This window comes from Megalobrama amblycephala, linkage group LG20 (assembly GCF_018812025.1).
Source record: "Megalobrama amblycephala isolate DHTTF-2021 linkage group LG20, ASM1881202v1, whole genome shotgun sequence".
In the NCBI taxonomy this organism is placed as follows: Eukaryota; Metazoa; Chordata; class Actinopteri; order Cypriniformes; family Xenocyprididae; genus Megalobrama; species Megalobrama amblycephala.
This window is the reverse complement of record NC_063063.1, coordinates 18832015-18854205: the sequence shown is the minus strand read 5'-3', so window position 1 is coordinate 18854205 and position 22191 is coordinate 18832015. Positions and strand designations below refer to the sequence as shown.

At 36.2% G+C, this 22191-nt stretch overlaps 1 protein-coding gene across 13 annotated transcripts in view; it reads right to left on the bottom strand.

The window, feature by feature from the left end:
* Positions 1-12572: 12572 nt before the first annotated feature.
* The window catches only part of arhgap12b (Rho GTPase activating protein 12b), a 68618-nt gene continuing 58999 nt past the window's right edge, over positions 12573-22191 (bottom strand). For 12 of the 13 annotated variants that reach the window (XM_048169724.1, XM_048169727.1, XM_048169729.1 and 9 more), the window contains 8 exons: positions 20894-20992; positions 20715-20817; positions 20511-20627; positions 20274-20372; positions 20097-20174; positions 18502-18636; positions 17327-17432; positions 12573-14383 (listed from right to left, as the gene is read on the bottom strand). In XM_048169724.1, the coding sequence (XP_048025681.1) occupies positions 14209-14383; positions 17327-17432; positions 18502-18636; positions 20097-20174; positions 20274-20372; positions 20511-20627; positions 20715-20817; positions 20894-20992 (912 nt within the window). In that variant the 3' untranslated portion in view covers positions 12573-14208. The remainder of the gene's footprint in view (positions 14384-17326; positions 17433-18501; positions 18637-20096; positions 20175-20273; positions 20373-20510; positions 20628-20714; positions 20818-20893; positions 20993-22191) is intronic. The other variant, XM_048169725.1, reaches the window with a different exon arrangement.

Below are 22191 nucleotides of genomic sequence, written 5' to 3'. Positions count from 1 at the left end.
CATTTTACACCTCACAATGAATATCAGTCAATTTTATTACAGTTATATGCAGCCTTCAAATGCGACCTCTGGAGGACGCAGCCTCCGAAATGAGACGCAGCTCCTGTAAACAAAGGAGTGTGTTTTTGGTTGTGAGGGATTTGGTTTTCAGCTTCCCAAAGAACCCAGCGTTAAGGGAACAGTGGATGAAGTTTGTTTTTCCGGGGCAGCAACAGAGTTGTGCGTGTTTGTTTGTTCCCGGGATTTCGGTGACGAATACTTTGTAAACAAGTCCCAGTTCGGCGCTGGATTTGCAGATCGCAGGTGGTGAGTAAAGCTGCATCAGATGTCTGTGTTTTGTTGGCAATCGGCGCGCAAGTGCATATAATGTAAACAACACAAACGTTTTTCTTCCCTCCTGATTGGTTAACGCGGCGCGAATTTACGCCAAAGTTCAAATTTTTCAACTCGGGCGTCAGACGCGAATTCGCGTCAAACGCGTAAATGCACAAAAAGCACCATTCGCGCGTTCGCGCGAAACGCTCAATTCGCGTCATTCGCGCGAACTAGACGCGCGAATGAGGCGAATTCGCGTCTTCCACGCCGCGCTAAACGCCTCATTCGCGCCGCGAGACCTCCAGACGCGCGTAAACGCGTCTTTACATTGACTTAACATTGAAATCATTCGCGCCAGACGATCTCTGTTCGGGTTTGGTGTGAACACGGAAGTTGAGCACACAGATGAATAACTTTACATCTGAGGCGTTTAAAGACTCCATTTGGTGTCGCAGCTAGCAGACGATCTCTACGCAAAAGCTGCGCACGCTCGTGACTCTTTAACTCCGCCCACTGCACTGACGGCAGACACGCCTCCAGGAGCTCGGCTTTTTTTCGGAAAGACTCGGTTTAGCATATCTATCTTTTATAAATATGACAAAACTAAAGATTTTTCGGAGATATGAAGGATGTCATTGTTACCCTATATGTACTCAAGATTAACATGAGATGTGAAACCCCACCTTTAAGACTTTTAATTCGAATTTGATCACGATTATTTTATACTTTAATATGGCTTGCTGCATAATATTCGAGACTGATGTGTGTTTTTTTTAAGATATGGCTGAAAGTTCCGGTTGTGAGTCATGACAATGGCATCATACTGCAGGTCTATAACTCTTGAGTAGGGTTAGAGGTCTCTCTTCGACCGGAACTAGACTCGCGCATGGCCGTTAACAGAAGCCAGTTATTATAGTTATAAATATCGATATTTTTCTTATAAAAACGCAGCGCTTTGCTTCAGAATGCCTTTATTGACCCCCTGGAGCAGTATGGATTACTTTTATGATGCATGGATGCACTTTTTTGGAGCTTTAAAAAAATGTTATCATTCACTCCCATTATAAAGCTTGGAAGAGCCATAACTCTCTTGATTGTGTTTCACTGAAAGAAGAAAGACTTATACACCTAGGATGACTTGAGGTGAGTAAATTATGGGATCATTTTTATTTTTGGGTGAACTATCCCTTTAATAAGAATGTTGACTTTTCCCATCTTGACATCACATGTAGAGTTTCATCAGGTTAGCGACTTCAGCGCAGTTTGGCTGGACCACCAAGGCTGGATAAATATTCAGCTGAAATTGTTTTTTCTTTTGGACAGTGGAGTGACTAACAACAAATTGTTAAAAAATCATTTTTAAATGCTGCTCAAACTCGCAAACATCAGCAGTGTTCTGTTCTGAGGGCCTCAGCGAACTCTTTTGATCTCAGCATGATATAGCCACACTCCTCAGCTGCTAAGACCAAACCTGACCACAAGTTTCTGATGTTTATATGAGGCAGTGCCCCTTCATTTACTCTCTAATGAGCTTCTAATCATTTGCACCTGCGCAACAGTGCACCTGATTTTCATTTTAGACATTTGCTGCATGTGGAAATTGCGTTTGTTTATTTAAATAGTACAAATGACTGTAAAACCTTACTCAACCCTATATGACCTAACCAAATCTTTCTATTGATTCTGATCCAGCGGAGAATACTTCAGAGAGACTGTCCTACAGGGCCTGGTATATTAACACTGCCACACATGTGCTAACAAACATGAATACACACACACACATTATTATAGACAGATACAAATATCTATTACAGTAACATGCTGTTGTTAATGTTGCTGATATTTGTAATAGCATCTTCCTTTGGAGACTGTAAGAAAAGACATAAACAGCATCAATGCTGTAATATGAGCAAATAAACTGGAGGTTTATGCTGAGGGTTGAATTATTGAATCTACATGACCGCTATATCAGCTTTTTGTCCAAATTAAACATTATAAGATAACTGCCCCTACACTGCAAAAAAAATAAATAAAAAAAATAAATACTTTTCAGTATTTTTCTTTTAAATTTCTTCTTCGAAAAAATAAAAGCTCATTAAAAGGTGGAATTGGTTCAAAAAATTGCAAAAGTAATTTAATAATGTCTTATTATCATTATTAATTTAATTCACAAAAGGGCATTAAAAATATTAATATTTAACGTATTTTTTCCACACAAGGTAAATTAGTTTTTTTTTTTTTAAATCATATATCTTGAACCAATTATTTATGGAGGCACATATTGTTCAGGTCAAATTAAGTATTTATGTTGCAAAAATTCTTGATATTTTGTACTTCATGCACTCTAAAAAATTCTGGGTTAATAAATAGCCCAAGTTTGGTTAAAAATGGACAAAAAGTTGTATTTAACTCAACTATTGTTTAAAAATTACTATGGCTGGCTTAAAATGAACCCAAAATAGGTTGGAAATGAACATTTAAAAATATGTTTAATAAATAAATATTTATTAATAAGTTTAATAAATCATAATTAAATAATAAATCTTTATTAAATTGCTTATTAATAAATGTTGACCTTTTGATTTTTACTGTTGCCTCTAGTAATTATGTCTGATTTTTAATTTCCAACCTATTTTTGGTTCATTTTAAGCCAGGCATAGTAATTTTTAAACAATAGTTGAGTTAAAACTGCCCAGCTGGTTGGCTCAAATATTTAACCCAACTTGGGTTGTTTTTAACCCAGCATTTTTTAGTGTGTGATAAAAAAAAATAAAATAATAAAAAAACCTTTCTATTCAAGCTACAATTATTATTATTATTTTTTTTTTTTATTATTATTTTTTTTTTGTGGAAAATTGTTTCAAAATCTATGAAAGCAGTATGAATACTTTCATTTTAAACTAGATTTTTTCCCCCATTCCTTTTTTATCATTTCAGACATCTTTATTTGTCATTGACAAATATATTTTTGAAATGAAAAACAGTATGAGACACCCTGGTTATTGTGTTAGGTGAACATTCCCAGGTGAAATGAAGACACTGATGATGTCGTCTGTCCTAGGTAACACAGATGACCTTTGGTGATGATGTTGAAAGCATGCTCTAGCTAGCACATAATGATTTAATTAGAATCCCCCACAGAAAGAGTATAGCATGCAGCCAGTGCTTTTAAATAGCAAATGTGAGCCCAAAACCAAATTCAAGAGGTGATCTGTTGTCTTGCTCTCCCTTACACACACACACACACACACACACACTCACACTCCAAGCCAGATGGCTCAGGGTACAAAAATCAATTAGATCACCTCAGGAGCAGAGGGAATTCATCTCGGCCGACCCCAGCAGCCCCTCCTCAGGTCTGAGTACAGGAGGACTGAGACTCCCCTTCTGCCTCATCACCTCAGCTCTAATCTACTTCTCTCCGCTGCATATACACACTAACTTCATTAGACGAGTGGGGGGAGAGGGAGAGGGAGAAATAGGGCACGGTGAATATCTTGAACTGCATGAATCACCAGAGCTCCTCTAAACATAACTGAATTGCGTGAGCATACTTGAGAGCGGGAGAGAGAAGAAGAGAGAGCTGTAAGGAACATCAAAATGGATTTATTTTGCATTGGCAAACCTTGCCAGCTCTGCTTTGGAGGAGAGGAGCAGAGAAGGAGGGAAGAGAATGTGTAGGTGGATTCTGGGAGAAGGATAATGTGCAATAAAAAGAAATAAGCTGACAGCAAGAATTAAGACTGTGGATGGGCTTAAAAACATGATCTTCATTACACCCTAGTGTTCACATTACAACATTACATCGGGATGAATTCATGACCGCAGTTTGTTTGCATAGACTTATGAAACTTAATGAAAAATTGGGGTAGGATGAGCTAATTAGTCTGAAGGTATTAAATTAAAGGGATGGTTCAGCTAAAATTATTTCATCATTCTGAATTAGTTCAATATGACTTTTCTTTCGTGGAACACAAAATCATACATTTTGCATACTAATGTCCTGCATGCTCTTGTAGCCTATAAGAAATTACACTATATACGCTAAGGGTAAAAAAAAAATCACTATGAAAGTAGTCCGTTCGATTTTTCTATATTATTAATCTACAAATCTTACGATGGATTTGTGTGACGAACAGACCTAAACGTACTCTTCTCCTCCAGTGAGGTTTTAACTGCTGCGATTCGTTGAGTTGACAAATCAGTCCGATTCGTAAATGAATAGGCCTAGTTTACACCGCTTTTGTATTGAAAAGAACCGATTCAAAAGAACAATTCTTTCAGGAATCGGACATGGCTTCTGTCAGGAGCGCACCAAGAACACAGGTCGGATGTGACGATTGTCTGTTTCTCCATCGTCTTCAGGAGATATGTAATTCATATAAGAGATATATAAGTCATGTAACTTAATGATAGTAAATTTTCACTTAATAAATAGTGATTTTGTGTCATTTCGGAAATTGACAACCTGCAGTCCCTATTCGCTTTCATTATAGTCCCCAAATTATTTCTTCAAAAATTCAGTTTTTGTGTTTCACGCTTTTTTTCTTTAATTTTTTTTTTTTTTTTTTTTTTTTTTTTTTACTGCATTTAAACTTTATCAAAATATTGCAGGCTAACGTAGGCTATGTGAAAAACAAAACAAAAAGCAAAAAATAAGTATAAACACACAGACACACACACCTACAGTCAAACCAAAATTTATTCCTTGAACACCTTGAACATTTCATTCATTATTACAGTTTATTCACTAGGCCACAGTATAAAAAATGGTAAAATGACAAAATATGACAAGATCTCAGAGTTAATCGGTGTCTGAAAAAAATGATCTTAATTATGTCGGAAAACACTTAAGCAAAACATGAATAAATTTTTGGTCCCAACTTTTTTTTATCAATTTTACTGGTAGTCCACTGTATGAAGAATTTTTGGGTATAATATGTCACAGTTTACTTTATTTTGCTATCCTCACTTACATAAATGAACTATAGTGTCCTGCACCCACTAGTAAAAATATATAAAAAAATTATCTAGTGTCTGAATAATTTTTGGTTTGACTGTATATATATATATACATACACACTGAAAATTTGCATGAAGTATCATTTTCACACATGAATCAACACCTCTGAGTCCAGACCTTAAATACATAGAAAATCTCTTGCATTGTCAATACAAGATCTTGACCAAAAATTGATGCATCTCTTGATGCCAAATAAATGTTTTGATGTTTTTCCATCAAGAGATGCATCCATTTTTGGTCAAGATCTTGTATTGACAATGCAAGAGTCAAGCACTCTGTAAAGTCTACTTTAGCACATCCCAAAGATTTTCAGTGAATTTAAGGTCTGAACTCAGAGGTGTTGATTCATGTGTGAAAATGATTCTTCATGCTCCCTTCCAACCATTCTTTCACAGTTTGAGCCTGATGAATCTTGACATTTTCATCCTGGAATATGGCCATGATGTGTCTTCCTACATGGTTGTTTAAGAAATGAAAAGCTACACACACTATCTGTTAGGGTTAAAAGAACCGTTGCCAAACATATAACATGCTAGAAATATAATAATCACTGTAATAATGATCAATTCATAGATTCTAAAGTATTTGCCTATTAAAATACAAATAGTGAGTTTTTTGGGGGGCCAGGAAGTGTGTGTATGTATATATATAAGGAAGAATGGTGATTAAATAATTGCATGCATTTCAGACAGCTATTAAAGACCAATGAAAGATGGGAGAAATATATAAAAACAGTCACATCCCTTTCAATGTCAATGGTGGTTATGGCCCTGTTTAAGGATGAAAATTCCAAAGGGAAAAGACTGCATGTATGAGTAGACGGCATCCTAATTGATGTTTAACATTACATGCCTGTATCTCTCGAGCTGTTATCTTCTCAACAAAACTGCGCTGTAAAGAGGCTGTTGCACCTCAGACCATAAATCATCAAGAGTAACGTGTGAAGAGATTGTGTGTGTGTGTGTGTGTGTTCTTGTTAGGATAAGTGTGTGAGGCAAACTCACGGGAGCAGCAGTCATAACAGCAGCACGAACACCCCTCATTTATCACACACATGCACACATGCTCGCGCATCAAGCCTATGATTTCATAGGCCTTAATTAAAAAGGCACACAGCACTATTTATAAGTGTGATCGTCACTTAGTAGCACTAATAAGGACGTTAGCTTAAGAAACACATATTATTAAGCCTTAGGAGTAGCAGGGGCTCTGCTAGTAGGCACACATACTAATAAGCTGCTGACGGGGTCTAACACCACTCCACGGGCCTGAACAGGATTAATCAGCCTGTAAAAGAGACCCACCACACGGCTTCCTGCAAGGACACTGAGGCTAAATCAGCAGTTGGAGACAAACTAATTAACGGGTAGAGAGAGACCAAATCACTAGAGACTAGTGAAGAGGGGCATTGCTTTTAAATTACTGTCAGTCTTATTCACAAGATGCCTGGCTTAGGGTTTCAGACTGTCTATACCCAGGATGTGTTTAAGCTGATGTATGTGAAATTTTAAAGCTTTAGTGCTCTTTGCTTCTCATTTAACTTTCGAATCCAACTCCTGTCTACACTTTTCTTTGTGTAGGACTTCTCTGTCCTATTAAAAGCTGACAAGCATATATTATTTTACAAAATGGTGTCATTTGTATCCCTCATATACATAGCATAAAAATGAATAGTTGATGCCAGCTTAATTTTTCTAAACACATAAGTAAAACTTATTTTAAATGATGAACATGAACTAATGATGAACTGCGCTTCTACAGCATTTAATGAGGTTTTATTAACAAAGTTCGGGAGGAACAAAGTTAACAAAGCTATCCAGTTATCACATCATCTCAGCCAGCTATCAACAATCAGTAATCAACATATCTACCCAATCAGAATGAGTACAGGCCTATATATAATCACAGTCAACTCACCCATGAATCCTCAACAGTTTTCAGCATCCCTCCACCACCCCGTCTCCTCACACTCACTTGGTTACTTCCAAATACCGAGCTCGGAGCCCTCTCCCTGGACAGCACGCCAAATACGTATACCATTTATTTTATCTGACATATTTGTAAGTGTGAACTCATGAATTAATCTTTGTTAATGTTCATTTCAACATGTACTAATACATTATTAAAGTCTTGTTAACATTAGTTAATGCACTGTGATCTAACGTCAGCAAACAATAAACGACTATATTTCCATTAACTAACATTAACGAAGATTAGTAAATATAGTAACAAATGTATTGCTCATAGTTAGTTCATGTTAGTTAATACATTAACTAATGTTTAACTATTATTGTAAAGTGTTATAATTTTAAATATTTAAAAATTACAATTATTTTATTTGTTCATTAGGATGCCTTTTTGTTATGCACATTTTGATGTGAAAAAATGGGATATAGGCCCTATGGGAATAAACGCTATGGGAATAAACTCCAGCATTTTGTTTTCTTCCTTTTTTTTAAAATTTTAGTTTACATTAATTAAAAAGACTTCTTAATAGGCCTAGTTGTGCATCAACCATTTTACCCTCTTTCCAGTGTTTCCCTCTCTTAAAGTAATGAACCATTCCATAAAATATATTTTTTTGTTTAGTAAACAATCGATAACTGAAATATGGATACTTGCAGAAATAGTGTTAATTTTTCTAAGGGGCTGTTTAAAGGACACCGTTTTCAAATAAAAACTGAAAGCTTTATGCATTTTGGCCATTCATTTCCTTCGAAAACGGCGTTTTGAGGGCCTGAAAATGCAAACTTTTGTTTGTAGTTTTTGAAAATGATACTTTTATTATCTCCGTGTAAACTACAAAAACGTGAATTTGTGAAAACTCTGTCATGCGCATTTGTATTAAATGTTCAGGCACGTAGTGTTTCTTAACAAAGTGACATCGCCAACCACTGGCCTGGCATGAATAATAAATTTTTTTTAGTCGTTTTCGCGTCATCTGCGTGAACGTGATTGTTTTGATAACATTGCCATCTGTACGTGAAAAATGCAAAGGAAAAAAAACTGCTTTTAGTATATCGTTGTCATGTAAACATACCCTAAGAAGTACCATACAGGTGCTGGTCATATAATTAGAATATCATCAAAAAGTTGATTTATTTCACTAATTCCATTCAAAAAGTGAAACTTGTATATTATATTCATTCATTACACACAGACTGATATATTTCAAATGTTTATTTCTTTTAATTTTGATGATTATAACTGACAACTAAGGAAAATCCCAAATTCAGTATATCAGAAAATTAGAATATTGTGAAAAGGTTCAATATTGAAGACACCTGGTGCCACACTCTAATCAGTTAATTAACTCAAAACACCTGCAAAGGCCTTTAAATGGTCTCTCAGTCTAGTTCTGTAGGCTACACAATCATGGGGAAGACTGCTGACTTGACAGTTGTCCAAAAGACGACCACTGACACCTTGCACAAGGGGGGACAAAAGACACAAAAGGTCATTGCAAAAGAGGCTGGCTGTTCACAGAACTCTGTGTCCAAGCACATTAATAGAGAGGCGAAGGGAAGGAAAAGATGTGGTAGAAAAAAGTGTACAAGCAATAGGGATAACCGCACCCTGGAGAGGATTGTGAAACAAAACCCATTCAAAAATGTGGGGGAGATTCACAAAGAGTGGACTGCAGCTGGAGTCAGTGCTTCAAGAACCACTACGCACAGACAAACATGCAAGACATGGGTTTCAGCTGTCGCATTCCTTGTGTCAAGCCACTCTTGAACAACAGACAGCGTCAGAAGCGTCTCGCCTGGGCTAAAGACAAAAAGGACTGGGACTGCTGCTGAATGGTCCAAAGTTATGTTCTCTGATGAAAGTAAATTTTGCATTTCCTTTGGAAATCAGGGTCCCAGAGTCTGGAGGAAGAGAGGAGAGGCACACAATCCACATTGCTTGAGGTCCAGTGTAAAGTTTCCACAGTCAGTGATGGTTTGGGGCTGCCATGTCATCTGCTGGTATTGGTCCACTGTGTTTTCTGAGGTCCAAGGTCAACGCAGCCGTATACCAGGAAGTTTTAGAGCACTTCATGCTTCTTGCTGCTGACCAACTTTATGGAGATGCAGATTTCATTTTCCAACAGGACTTGGCACCTGCACACAGTGCCAAAGCTACCAGTACCTTGTTTAAGGACCATGGTATCCCTGTTCTTAATTGGCCAGCAAACTCGCCTGACCTTAACCCCATAGAAAATCTATGGGGTATTGTGAAGAGGAAGATGCGATATGCCAGACCCAACAATGCAGAAGAGCTGAAGGCCTCTATCAGAGCAACCTGGGCTCTCATAACACCTGAGCAGTGCCACAGACTGATCGACTCCATGCCACGCCGCATTGCTGCAGTAATTCAGGCAAAAGGAGCCCCAACTAAGTATTGAGTGCTGTACATGCTCATACTTTTCATGTTCATACTTTTCAGTTGGCCAAGATTTCTAAAAAAATCCTTTCTTTGTATTGGTCTTAAGTAATATTCTAATTTTCTGAGATACTGAATTTGGGATTTTCCTTAGTTGTCAGTTATAATCATCAAAATTAAAATAAACATTTGAAACATATCAGTCTGTGTGTAATGAATGAATATAATATACAAGTTTCACTTTTTGAATGGAATTAGTGAAATAAATCAACTTTTTGATGATATTCTAATTATATGACCAGCACCTGTATAATTTTCAAGCCTTGTCAGCCCTTTTTCCTTTCTTAAAGGGATAGTTCACCCAAAAATGAAAATTATCCCATGATTTACTCACCCTCAAGCCATCCTAGATGTATATATGTTTATCTTCTTTCAGGCAAACACAATCGGAGATATATTTAAAAATATCCTCAGTCCTCCAAGGTTCATAATGTTTGTGAAAGGCCTTTATTAACCTCCTTTTTTATGGATGGATGCATTATTTTTGGCTTCAAAATGCAGCTCCCCATTCACAACCATTATAAACCTTAGAGGACTAAGGATATTTTTAAATATATCTCTGATTGTGTTCATCTGAAAAAAGAAAGATGTATACAGCTAGGATGGCTTGAGGGTGAGTAAATCATGGGATAATTTTCATTTTTGGATGAACTATCCCTTTAAGGCCTCATATCTCAAAAGAATCATTTAATCATTATGGCACAGTGCATATGTGAACACTAATATTATTTATGTGATAGAATGTTTAAAATCTTACAAAAATAAAAAGGAACTCCTTGTCTGGCACTCTGGAAGAGGCAGCCATTTCTTATAATGACAGGCATATTCAGCCACTCTCCAGCCTCATGCTGGAGCTACTCTATAAAACTCTGGGCAGGGTTCTTCAGGTGTTCTCTTCTGCAGAATTTACAAGCTCTTAATGCTGGGTCAGATGATGGAGTACGGATAAACCAATCAGGCTTCACCTAGGATGAGTAAATGGACATGCAGAAGGGTCCATTATCTGTCAGGCTCGTATGATACAGCAGCTCTATATTTACGGCCTACTTAATGGGGTTGATTGTATTAGTGCACAAGGAGGGGGAATGGCCCTATCACAGACATAGTATTTCCAGCTTTGTGCAATTACCTTATGTAAATCCCGCATGCAGGCGTCTATTTAAAATGCATTGAATTTCCCAATGCAAAACCATCAAGTCCAACCATGCGAACTTCATTAATACCAAAGCATGGGCAGATAACATTTGAAGTACTCCTATGATTACTTTAGCCAATGCCCGTGTGCATTTGAGGTTTATTTTAAAGGATACTTGAGATGGTATTTGCAAAGTCTTGCTAAATGCAGCATTTAAGCACAGGAGACTCAGGAGTGTCTTAAGTGAGGAATAAGCACAACTTTACATGAAAGTACCATCAATATTTACACAATTGCCTTATAAAAGCCAATTAAGGAGAGGAAATTATGTTTGTGCTGTATTCGGCATGGTTTACATCTCTGTGCAAAATTTGCATTAATGGTCAATAATTTCACACAAGAAACCCTAATACCACATTCTACTACACTTAATGCTTAAAATAACACAGCAGACGGATGCTTAGCTGCTAGGACATTCCTATAAATGTCATTCAGGCTGCATGCATAAAGATTTACAGCCCACAAATACAGTTTACATTTATATGTAGCCCAATAAAAGTAGTTACCATGTCAAATAAAATGATTTCATCTGCCCGCCCCATACAAGAAAATTACAAGTTGTTTTGCTGTCAAAAATGAATGTGATTGGATTTTTAGAAAATTTGGCTTTTTTCTTTTTCCTCTTGATCTGATAGCCTCATTCAGCCAGGTTTAACTACAGCATATTAATATTTCTTATCAGAGCAGTTGCACAAAGCAGCAAATGTGTGAAATTTTTCCATGTGTTTTAATGAACACAATTACTCAGTTTAGTTGGGGCTCCAAAACAGAGATATGAAAATGGATCCCAGAAGAAGCGAATTCAGAGAAGACTCAATTATCGTTTATGAAAGTCTTCAGTCATAAACATGTCTTTTAGACACACAAACATGTTCTTGGTCTCTCATTCCGATCAGGTGGCAAGATGCGGCAACATAGAAAATGATAGACATAGAATGGAGAAAAAGAGGAGTCAAAGTCATGAATGTTTTATGGGTCATAATGGCTTGCTCATATTTCCTCACCACACTTTGGCCTCCACGGACACTCAAGACCAGGGGCTTTCCTGGCACCTCTGCCCCACAGACACGCAGCAGCATATGGTGTGCAATTCAGACACCTCTAGGGCCCTGGCTGCAGCTGAGTGTGGTCAGAGCTATGAATTATGGATATGAGCTAATTGTTTTCTCATTTGGAAAGTCTAGCTCTTTTTAAGTAGCATAGCTCATGGTTTCTAGTAGGTGTTTGATTTGATCACCACCCAGTCTCGATTCTGTCATTTTCCATGTCACTTTTTCACTGATTCAAGGGTGGTCCTGTTTAGAAAATCGACTCTGGGTTATATAAAGCTAAGGTAGAAACATAAATTTAAGCTTTAATGAGATGAATATGTTGCTAAAGTTTTAAATCAAACCAATTACTACAGTGTTTTATTGAACGCTACTGAAGAAAGGGTTTAAAAACACAGAAAAGCTTTGCATAATCTCAAATAAAAAGTATTTATTTTTGTATTATAAATCACTGTATTAAAAGGAAGGAAACGGTTAATAGTTCCCTGCGTCGTTTCATATCAGTTTCTGAAACATTGAGATGAATGGAAACATGAACAATGAAAATAAACACTAGACTAATAACTCAGGCATTATCACTTTAATATTATCCATGAGTTTTTGTCTTTAATTAGGATTAGACATCAATTTCAGAAATAGCAGTTAGTCTGAAAATTACATTCAAAATGTGCAGTTCACAATGCGTGATGACATCACCCCTCCCTCATCCCACCAATCACTCATTTCCTTCATCCGTACATCAACAATATTAGATATTTTCACTTGTTATTGACACAACTTCAAGCCATCACACTTGGTATTTTTCATTTTTGTACAACAGGGTTCAAGCTCTTGTTGAAGTAGTCTGTACATATGCTTTCTGAATTTTGTTAAAAACGAGACAAAGGCGGCCGTTGACCATGCGTACCTTCAGTTAAACACTAGCTGCAGTACTATTTCCAGTACCATCCTGTCAATTTGTTATCAAGCTGCTTTCCATCCAGGGGCAGAGCAGGAAACCGGAGATGAATATTTCGGTATTGATTTGAAACCGTGTAAGGCCTAAATGCCGATATAAGCATCTCGCCTTTCTTTTTCCAGTAAGCCTAGAGAGTTATGAGGGCGAGAGACGAGCTCTCGGACTGTTTTTGAGAGGTCTTGCTTTTAAACTACACAACACATCAGGTTCACATCTGGAAAACAACCTGGTTCTCTGCATACTTTTTTTTTTTTTTTACACAATTCGGCACAACACAGTCCATTTATTCCAAGGAAACAACACAGGATTGACCTCAAGCACGTGTGAAAGTCCTGATATTTCATTAAAGGGAGGGTCATTTCATTAAAATTGGATAACACAAAAGAGACAGTGTGATGATCATGTCTGTTATCCAGTAGCGTGACGTCCTGAAGCAAGAGGCACCTGGCCTTTCCAGTAAACTGTAGGGAGGTGCAGATGGAGGGCAAACATGGGTGGATATGGAGAAAACACTCTTGAGATTTTTCTCTGAGCTTTTCCCATTTGAAACAGGATTCATGCCCTAATACTGATTATTAATCATTGTCCATTTTAATTAACCCCATTATTTGTCAGTCAGTAGTCATTGTCAAATAATACTGTCTCCTAATACAGTGCACTTTCAGCTTATTCCACAGGAAAAAAAATGAAGAAAACAAAAACTCTGAGTCTGCGAGTGCCCAGATACAAGTCAGACACTTGTCTGAATGAATGAAACCCCAAAAATCAGTTTTAATTTCAAACATTTCACGGCAAAAACTCAATCTGGTGAGACTTGAAAGTGTCTGCTCAGTCAGTTTTCATTCTAGTCGTCAATACTGGCTAAGATAAAGTCCATTCCAGTGCCCAACTTAGGAAAATATTCAGATTTCCCCTCAAAAAAAGAGTGCATAATGGAAACTAATGACCATCCATAATTGTCCAAAAGTCCATCCAGCTTATTCCAAGCCAAGGAATGACGATCCAAATGGGAAACAAAAAAAGAATTTTGTAGATCCTCAAAATTTCAAGAAACATTAAGTGCATAAATAACCTTCCTGTATTCATTTTCTTTGCTTATATCTCCGGTCATAAGTCACAGTAAATCCACTCACGTTGGTTATATACACTTTTAAGCTTGGTCCACAGCAGTGGTGCGTGTTTGTGCGATGGATATGAGATGTTAAACTTCTGGCATTGTGTTCTCTGGATTGATTCTCATGTTCTACCTCCCAAAAATGTTCTCGTACTCTAGAAGGATGAGTTCTACAATCTGGTTCTGATAGACCATATGAACCGCCATATTGCCCGTCTCGATCTCCGGCCGCAGCAAAGTCGGGCCGAACACGATAGCCACGCTCTGGGTCGTCATCCTGTTCACCTCGCCGTGATCTATCACTCTGAAAAACAGAGAGAGAATCTGAGAGTGCCAGTCTTGCTTTCCTGTAAATTGGTTAAAACTATAACCATCATTCGTTTGTCTAGCTTATAGTTTGTCTGACAAAGAAATCATGTGAGGTGAATTTGTGGCATTTCTGTATTCTTAACCACACACAAACCAATCTACTCCACATTAAAATGACAAATCCTCCCAACGCTAGCAATTTTACTTTTTAATATAAATGTTTGGGTATTGTGCTTAAATTACATAAATACAGATGCCTTTTCCCTGCAACAGCAAAATGTCAGACCGTAATTTTTCTGGAACGCTATGCCTCCATCCTCCATTTTGAGTTACAGTGGACCGAGAGCCATTTAAATGCAAATGGAGGCAAAGGCAAATGTCATTGTGCGTGTTTGATATAGCAATTACGATTGAGACTCAATGCCGCTCTCAAATTACATTCAGAATTACACAGTAAGGCACATCATACGACAACATGAAGGAAAATGATTCACTCTATATGTACAGTGAAAATGGAGTTCTTTGTTTATTTCCCACTTCATTTTAACTTTGAGTTGATTTAAAGTAACCAGAAGTAAGCATACTGAAGGTGTGAAGGTGATGTCCCCAACAAAAAAGCATCTTCTGAATATGCCTTAAAACGACGCGCAAGAACAGACACGTCTAAATAGTGTTGTCATTTCAGATTTACAAAAGATAATGGGAATCTCTTAAGAGAGGGAGCAAGGGACACTTTGACTGATGTCCTTCACAAGGCTAAGAGAAAAATTAGAGTTGAAATACAGAAGAAACGAACACACCTCACTAGACTGAACGAGACAACTCCCTAAAGAAAGCCCAGAGTGATTAAAGATTCATGTGACTCTCACCTGCCACGGAAGAAGCAGCTTTATAGCTCATGATTATTTTAAGGTTTGGAATGGATGTGATAACAGAGGTAGAGTTAACAATTTATAGTTATAAAAAGTTGCTTCATAAACCTAAATCGACAAGAAAGATAAAAAAGAGCAGTTTTAGTAATGGATTAAAGACTGGATTGCTGGAAAATCTTCTTTCAGGTAAAATCATAAATTTTTCCAGTTTCTTTTTAAAGGAAGAAATGAACTTTTATTCAGCAACGATGCATTAAGTTGATCAAAAGTGACTCTTAAGACATTAAAGGGATTGTTCACCCAAAAATGAAAATTCTGTCATCATTTACTCCCCCTCAAGTTGTTCCAAACCTGTGTGAATTTCTTTGTTCTGTTGAACACAAAGGAAGATATTTGGAAGAATGTTTGTAACCAAGCAGATCTCACACCCCATTGACTACCATAGTAGGAAAAACTATTATAGTGAGATCTGCTTGGTTACAAACATTCTTCCAAATATCTTCAAATATCAGGTTTGGAACAACATGAGGGGGAGTAAATGATGACAGAATTTTCATTTTTGGGTGAACTATCCCTTTAATCATGTTGCAAAATATTTCCTTTCTATGAAGACTTTCTATTCAAAGTATTCAGAAAAAATATATATAGTACAACTGTTTTCAACATTGATAATAAAAATGTGATATCTTGTGACACTTAAGACTGCAGTAATGGCTGCTGAAAATTCAGCTTTGCCATCACAGGAATGAACTACATTTAAAAATTTTATATAAAAACTAGGGCTGTCAAACGACTAATCGCGATTAATCGCATACAAAATAAAAGTTTGAGTTTGCCTAATATATGTGTGAGTATAATTATTATGTATATATAAATACACAAATTTATGTATATATTTAAGAGAAATATTATTTATGTACAAAATATTTTTATTTATATATATAATATAAATTCTATAAAAACATAAAATACATATACTTGTAAATATTTCTCAAATATATACATGAATGTGTTTGTATTTATATATACATAATAATTACACACAGTTTGTATTTATATATACATAATAATTACACACAGTTAAAACTCAAACTTTTATTTTGTATGCGATTAATCGCAATTAATCGTTTGACAGCCCTAATAAAAACAATTAATAATTTCATAAAACTGTTTAAAAAAATATATATATATTGATGTAAAAATTATAATATAAATGTTGCGACACCTACATTTTAGTGTTTTTTTGTTTTATTTATTTAGGCAAAATAGCATATAAATTTAATATCAGCTATAATTTTTATATCATGCAATATGCATTCCTAATAACAACAAAGTGAATGTGTTAAATGTCAATCACATGTATTCCTGTCTAAATGGGTAGTTCTTTTCCAAAATGAGCTGCAAATCATGCTGATAGTCTAAACTAGACCACATCTATGGAGCCTGGAGCATCAGCAACATAACAGTTGCGTTCTCCACATCTGCCGTTTCCTGTGAAGCTCCCAAGGTTGATGTCACAGTCAAGAACTGTTTACACAGGCCGTTAACTAATTGAATTACATTCCTACTGCATCACAATCGTAGACAGCCGCGCCTGGATTAACTACAGCACCTCACACTTTCCTCCATACAGCCCTTCATGTTCTCTCTCTGTCACTGTCTTTGGCTCGCAATATTTCTCAAAACTCTCTTTCTCTTTCTATGGCTCGTGCATCACACCCAGTGCCAATGGCCATGCATCAGTAGGATGTGGTGTAGACCCTCCCTCCAGTCTCTCCTGCTCCGCATGTGTGTGTCTCTCTCTCTCATAATGATGTAGTTGGCTAGTCTCCAGGTCTGTCCCAGTAATGGATACAGTGAGATAACTCGATAGAGGCTTGCTGTGCAGAGCACGGACCACACCCTCCTCACCTCCAACAATCACACACACCAGCATGGCCCCAAATCAATAATGAATGATGATGGTTTGGAAAGGAAAGCTTATTAACTCAAAGCCGTGCAATAAATGGCCCAGTGTGTAATACACAAAAGTTCCTTTAAAAACAATGACAGGAGCGGTTCCTTACCTTTTTAGGTGTTTGAATAACACTTTCATTGTTTCCTGATTGGGTTTTGGCAACTGTTTGATCAAGTCTTTTATGGATTGGACTCGCTGCTTGTAATCTGAGGGTTCTGAAAATCAAGCAATGAAAAAGAGCAGGATTAGGATACTGTTGAGAATGAGATGCTCTGGATAATCCAGCTCTGGGAACTATAAAAACTATTCCCAAGTCATACTGCTCCCTCTTGTGGTTGATGCTTTATTAGACTTCTGGGTGTTTAATGATAAAATCAATGTCCATGTTGTTTCCTTATTAAAAAGAACATTTAAAGAACACTTTGCACACTACTGTTCAAAAGTCTGGGATCAGAAAGATATATATATATATATATATATATATATATATATATATATATATATATATATATATATATTAAAGAAATTAATACTTTTATTCAGCAAGGATGCATTAAATTGATCAAAAGTGTTTCCAAAAAACAAACAAACAAACAAACAAAAAAAAAAAAAATAATAATAATAATAATACACAGAAACTGTTTTCAGCATTCATAATATTAAGAAATGTTTATTGAGTACCAAATCAGCATATTAGACTGATTTCTGAAGGATCATGTGACACTAAAGATTGGAGTCATGATGCTGAAAATTCAGCTTTGCATCACAGGAATAAATTACATTTTTAAATACATTAAAAAGGTTATTTTAAACTGAAATAAGTTAAAATTCAAATTGTAATACTTATTTTTTACTGTATTTTTGATCAAATAAAATTCAGCGTTGGTGAACATTAGAGACTTGCAGACCCCAAACTTTAGAACAGTATCATATTTCAATAGAAGCAAGAACATTTGACTGTTTGTACAAAGGAGCTCAAGAAATGGTGAAGAATCTTTCACATTTCATCTTCATTTTACATAATATTTCTTATTTTTTATTTTATAATTAAAGTTTATTTAGGTTTAAATTTGAGTTTAATCCCAGATCTCTGGACCCCACTGTATATTTTAAATTAAAAAGTGAAAAGAAGAATTAAGAAATTGTAAAAGTTCAAGAAAAACCAAGACAGCTCATATGAAACCTAGTTAGCAGTTACATCAATTTGTGAATCAATCAAACAAGTACTTCTTTAAAAAACATCTTTGCCAAAACGAAGATGAACAAAGAAATGAAAGAACTCACTGATGGCTTCGACAAAGTCATTAAAGGATGTGTAGGTGAACAGAGGCTCCGGAAGCTCCCGGAAAAACATCTTCAGAGCACCTGTAGTCACGTGGATATCCTCCCATTTGCTGTCTTCCAGATTCACCTTTTCATCTGCAGATATATAAACACGCCCTTTATACCAATTCAAAATAAAGCTGCTGGACACGGACTGCTATACAAGGAGAACCTTTGACAGACACAGCTAATATACCACTGGATAAAGTACGAGTCATTTTCTGTCTGATTGTTTGAACTTTGTTGTTAGTTTTCAATGTAGGAGATGTGCATGACCGTTATTTTAGTATCATTTATATGCCATCAGAATTTATTAATATTTTGAGTCTTCACTTTAATTTTAGTTTTAGTTAGTTATATGCTTTAGCCATTATGATTAGTTTTTTTTATAATTATTTCTAAATACTTTATAATTTATTTTTATTTCAGTTTTTAGCAATTTTAGTACTTCCATTTTTTAAGCTTAAATTTTTCCATCTAATATTTACAGTACAGTCCAAAAGTTTGGAACCACTAAGATTTTTAATGTTTTTAAAAGAAGTTTCGTCTGCTCACCAAGGCTACATTTATTTAATTAAAAATACAGTAAAAAACAGTAATATTGTGAAATATTATTCCAATTTAAAATAACTGTGTACTATTTAAATATATTTGACAAAGTAATTTATTCCTGTGATGCAAAGCTGAATTTTCAGCATCGTTACTCCAGTCTTCAGTGTCACATGATCCTTCAGAAATCATTCTAATATGCTGATCTGCTGCTCAAGAAACATTTAATGTGTACAATTGTACAAAATATTTGTGTACAATATTTTTTTCAGGATTATTTGATGAATAGAAAGTTCAAAAGAACAGTGTTTATCTGAAATCTAATCTTTTGTAACATTATAAATGTCTTTACTGCCACTTTTGATTGATTTAATGCATCCTTGCTGAATAAAAGTATTAATTTCTTTAATTTCTTTTCAAAAAAATAAAAATAAAAATTCTTACTGACCCCAAACTTTTGAACGGTAGTGTATAATGCTACAGAAGCTTTGTATTTCAGATAAATGCTGTTCTTTTGAACTTTCTATTCATCAAGGAATCCTGAAAAAAAAAAGTACACAACTGTTTTCAACATTGAAAATAATCATAAATGTTTACTGAGCAGCAAATCAGCATATTAGAATGATTTCTGAAGGATCATGTGACACTGAAGACTGGAGTAACGATGCTGAAAATTCAGCTTTGCATCACAGGAATAAATTACTTTGTCAAATATATTTAAATAGTTCACAGTTATTTTAAATTGTAATAATATTTCACAATATTACTGTTTTTTACTGTATTTTTAATTAAATAAATGTAGCCTTGGTGAGCAGACGAAACTTCTTTTAAAAACATTAAAAATCTTAGTGGTTCCAAACTTTTGGACTGTACTGTATATTTTATTTCATTTCAGCTTTATTTTTTAAATAATTAAAAAAAAAAATTGTAGTTAACAATAACAATGTGTGAGACCCGTTTGCGAGATCATTTTATAAAACTGCATAAACAAACAAAAAATTCCCTACCATGATTGACGGCAAAGCGCAGTTTCTGTATGACAGCCAGATTTCCACTGACTCTGTACAAGCCATCAACACTTAAGCCTGAGAAAAAGATGCAGAGAAATGAGACAGGAAGTGGATGTAGTCCAAGAACGACAACTCAAAGAGTGTATTAATAACCAATCGCAATCAATAAAGTACCTGTATTCTCCACATGCTCAATGCACATCTTGACAAAATTAGGCACAGAAGTGCCTTCTCTCTGACACAGGGCAGTCAAACTGCAGCCAAACACTTGATCTGAGAACAGACAGGAGGGTTACCAGAGGTGTTTTCTAACAGAACCACTTCCTCTTTACGTAAATCATTCACAAATGCTTAAAAAGTCTTGTTAGCTTCTGATACTAAGCTGTATGCACTTATATCAAGGTATGTTACCTTTTATGTAGCCCTTGTCTCTGACAGCCTGTAAGGTGGGTCTCCGTGTGAGGAACTTCTTCAGCTTCACTCTGGTCTTCTTCTGTTCGGACGACTCCATGCTGGAGTTCTTTACTACTGCACAAACACACAGGTGCATGTCATGACTCAGCACAAACCCATTACGTAGTTATCATTTATTTTACAAATGTATGTTTTCTGTACTTCTGTTTTTCTTTGAGTCTCTGGGGTCTTTCTCTTTGTCGTGTTTCTCAGATCCAGGAGACTCGGGCATGTCTTCTTCAATGGCTTCATCAGACTCCCAAGCCTACAACATACATGCATCGTCAATGTGATTTTGAACTGTTTAATTCATATTTTTGCAGTGTGTGTATTTCACTCACATGTGTGTTGATGGTCTCAGAAAGCGCTCTGAACCAGTCATTAATAACACTGTCAATCTCAGACTGGATCAGCAGCTCTGTGCCCACTCGTGTCTTCAGCTGCCGGGGTCAAAGTTTACATCAGGTCAGTGGGATCGTATTAGGCAAAGGCAGGTGTCAGGAGAGATTCAGTTACAGTAAGAAATATTACAGTTAAAGGCACACTATGTAAGATTTCTGGATTAAAATATTCAAAAACCACTAGAACAATGTTATATATTTTGTTGACTTGTGTACTTACATAATCCCAAATGTTTCCAAGAATGTTTAAATTAAGAGAAATAAGCAATTTTAACCAGGACATGGACTGTGTCATTTCAACGCATGTCAATGACATCATACCCGCGTTACCCTCGATTTACGGTTTTATTTTGTAGAAACCATGGAAACACCAAAGACGCTTTAATATATTATGTTTTATTAGACAGGTGAGCAACTGTTTGGATACATTCATTGACAGAAAACGAATCACTGTTATATAGCTCAACACAGTAAGTCTGATACTGCGTTCACACCAGACACGACTTGCGCGAATAAAACACGCTATTCACGCGTAGATGGATGCTTGGACATATTGAGTTTACTCGATTCATTTACGCGTGAAAATCCCTTTACAACAGACGCGAATTCGCGTCATGAGAGGGGCTCTCCCGCTCCTTTATGTGTCTCAGACTCTCCCACTTCTTTCTGCACACTTCCTCTGAATAAACACAACGTGTCAGTGGGGAAATAATTGTAAATTACAGTGAATAAGCTCAATTGGTCGTCTTTAGTTAGATTGTAGTCTTAATATGTATATATATATAGCTCAAATTGAGTAAAGACCGTTTTTTACAACTTATCAGATTGTCCGACCTCCATACTCACTTTCTTTCAAACACGATCCTTTTTATTTCTGTTTCTATAAATGTATGAAGATGTACAGCGACGATGATTTTGTCCTCCATTGTTGTTTCGAATTTCTGCCTCAGCTCGCTACGTCACGTCACTACTAGAGCAAGCTCCTGATTGGTTAATGCGGCGCGAATTTTCGCCAAAGTTCAGATTTTTCAACTTGCGCGTTACGCGCGTCAAACGCCAGAATTGCTCAATCCACGCGAATGGCGCCGCAGGATGTCTATTCGCGTCTTTGCATTGACTTAACATGTAAATCACTCGCGCTTACCGCTTCATTCGCGTCCGGTGTGAACGCACCATTATTGTTTAAATCTTGTTTTCTTGATTTACAGCGTGTACCAAGTTTTACCATGACTAATATC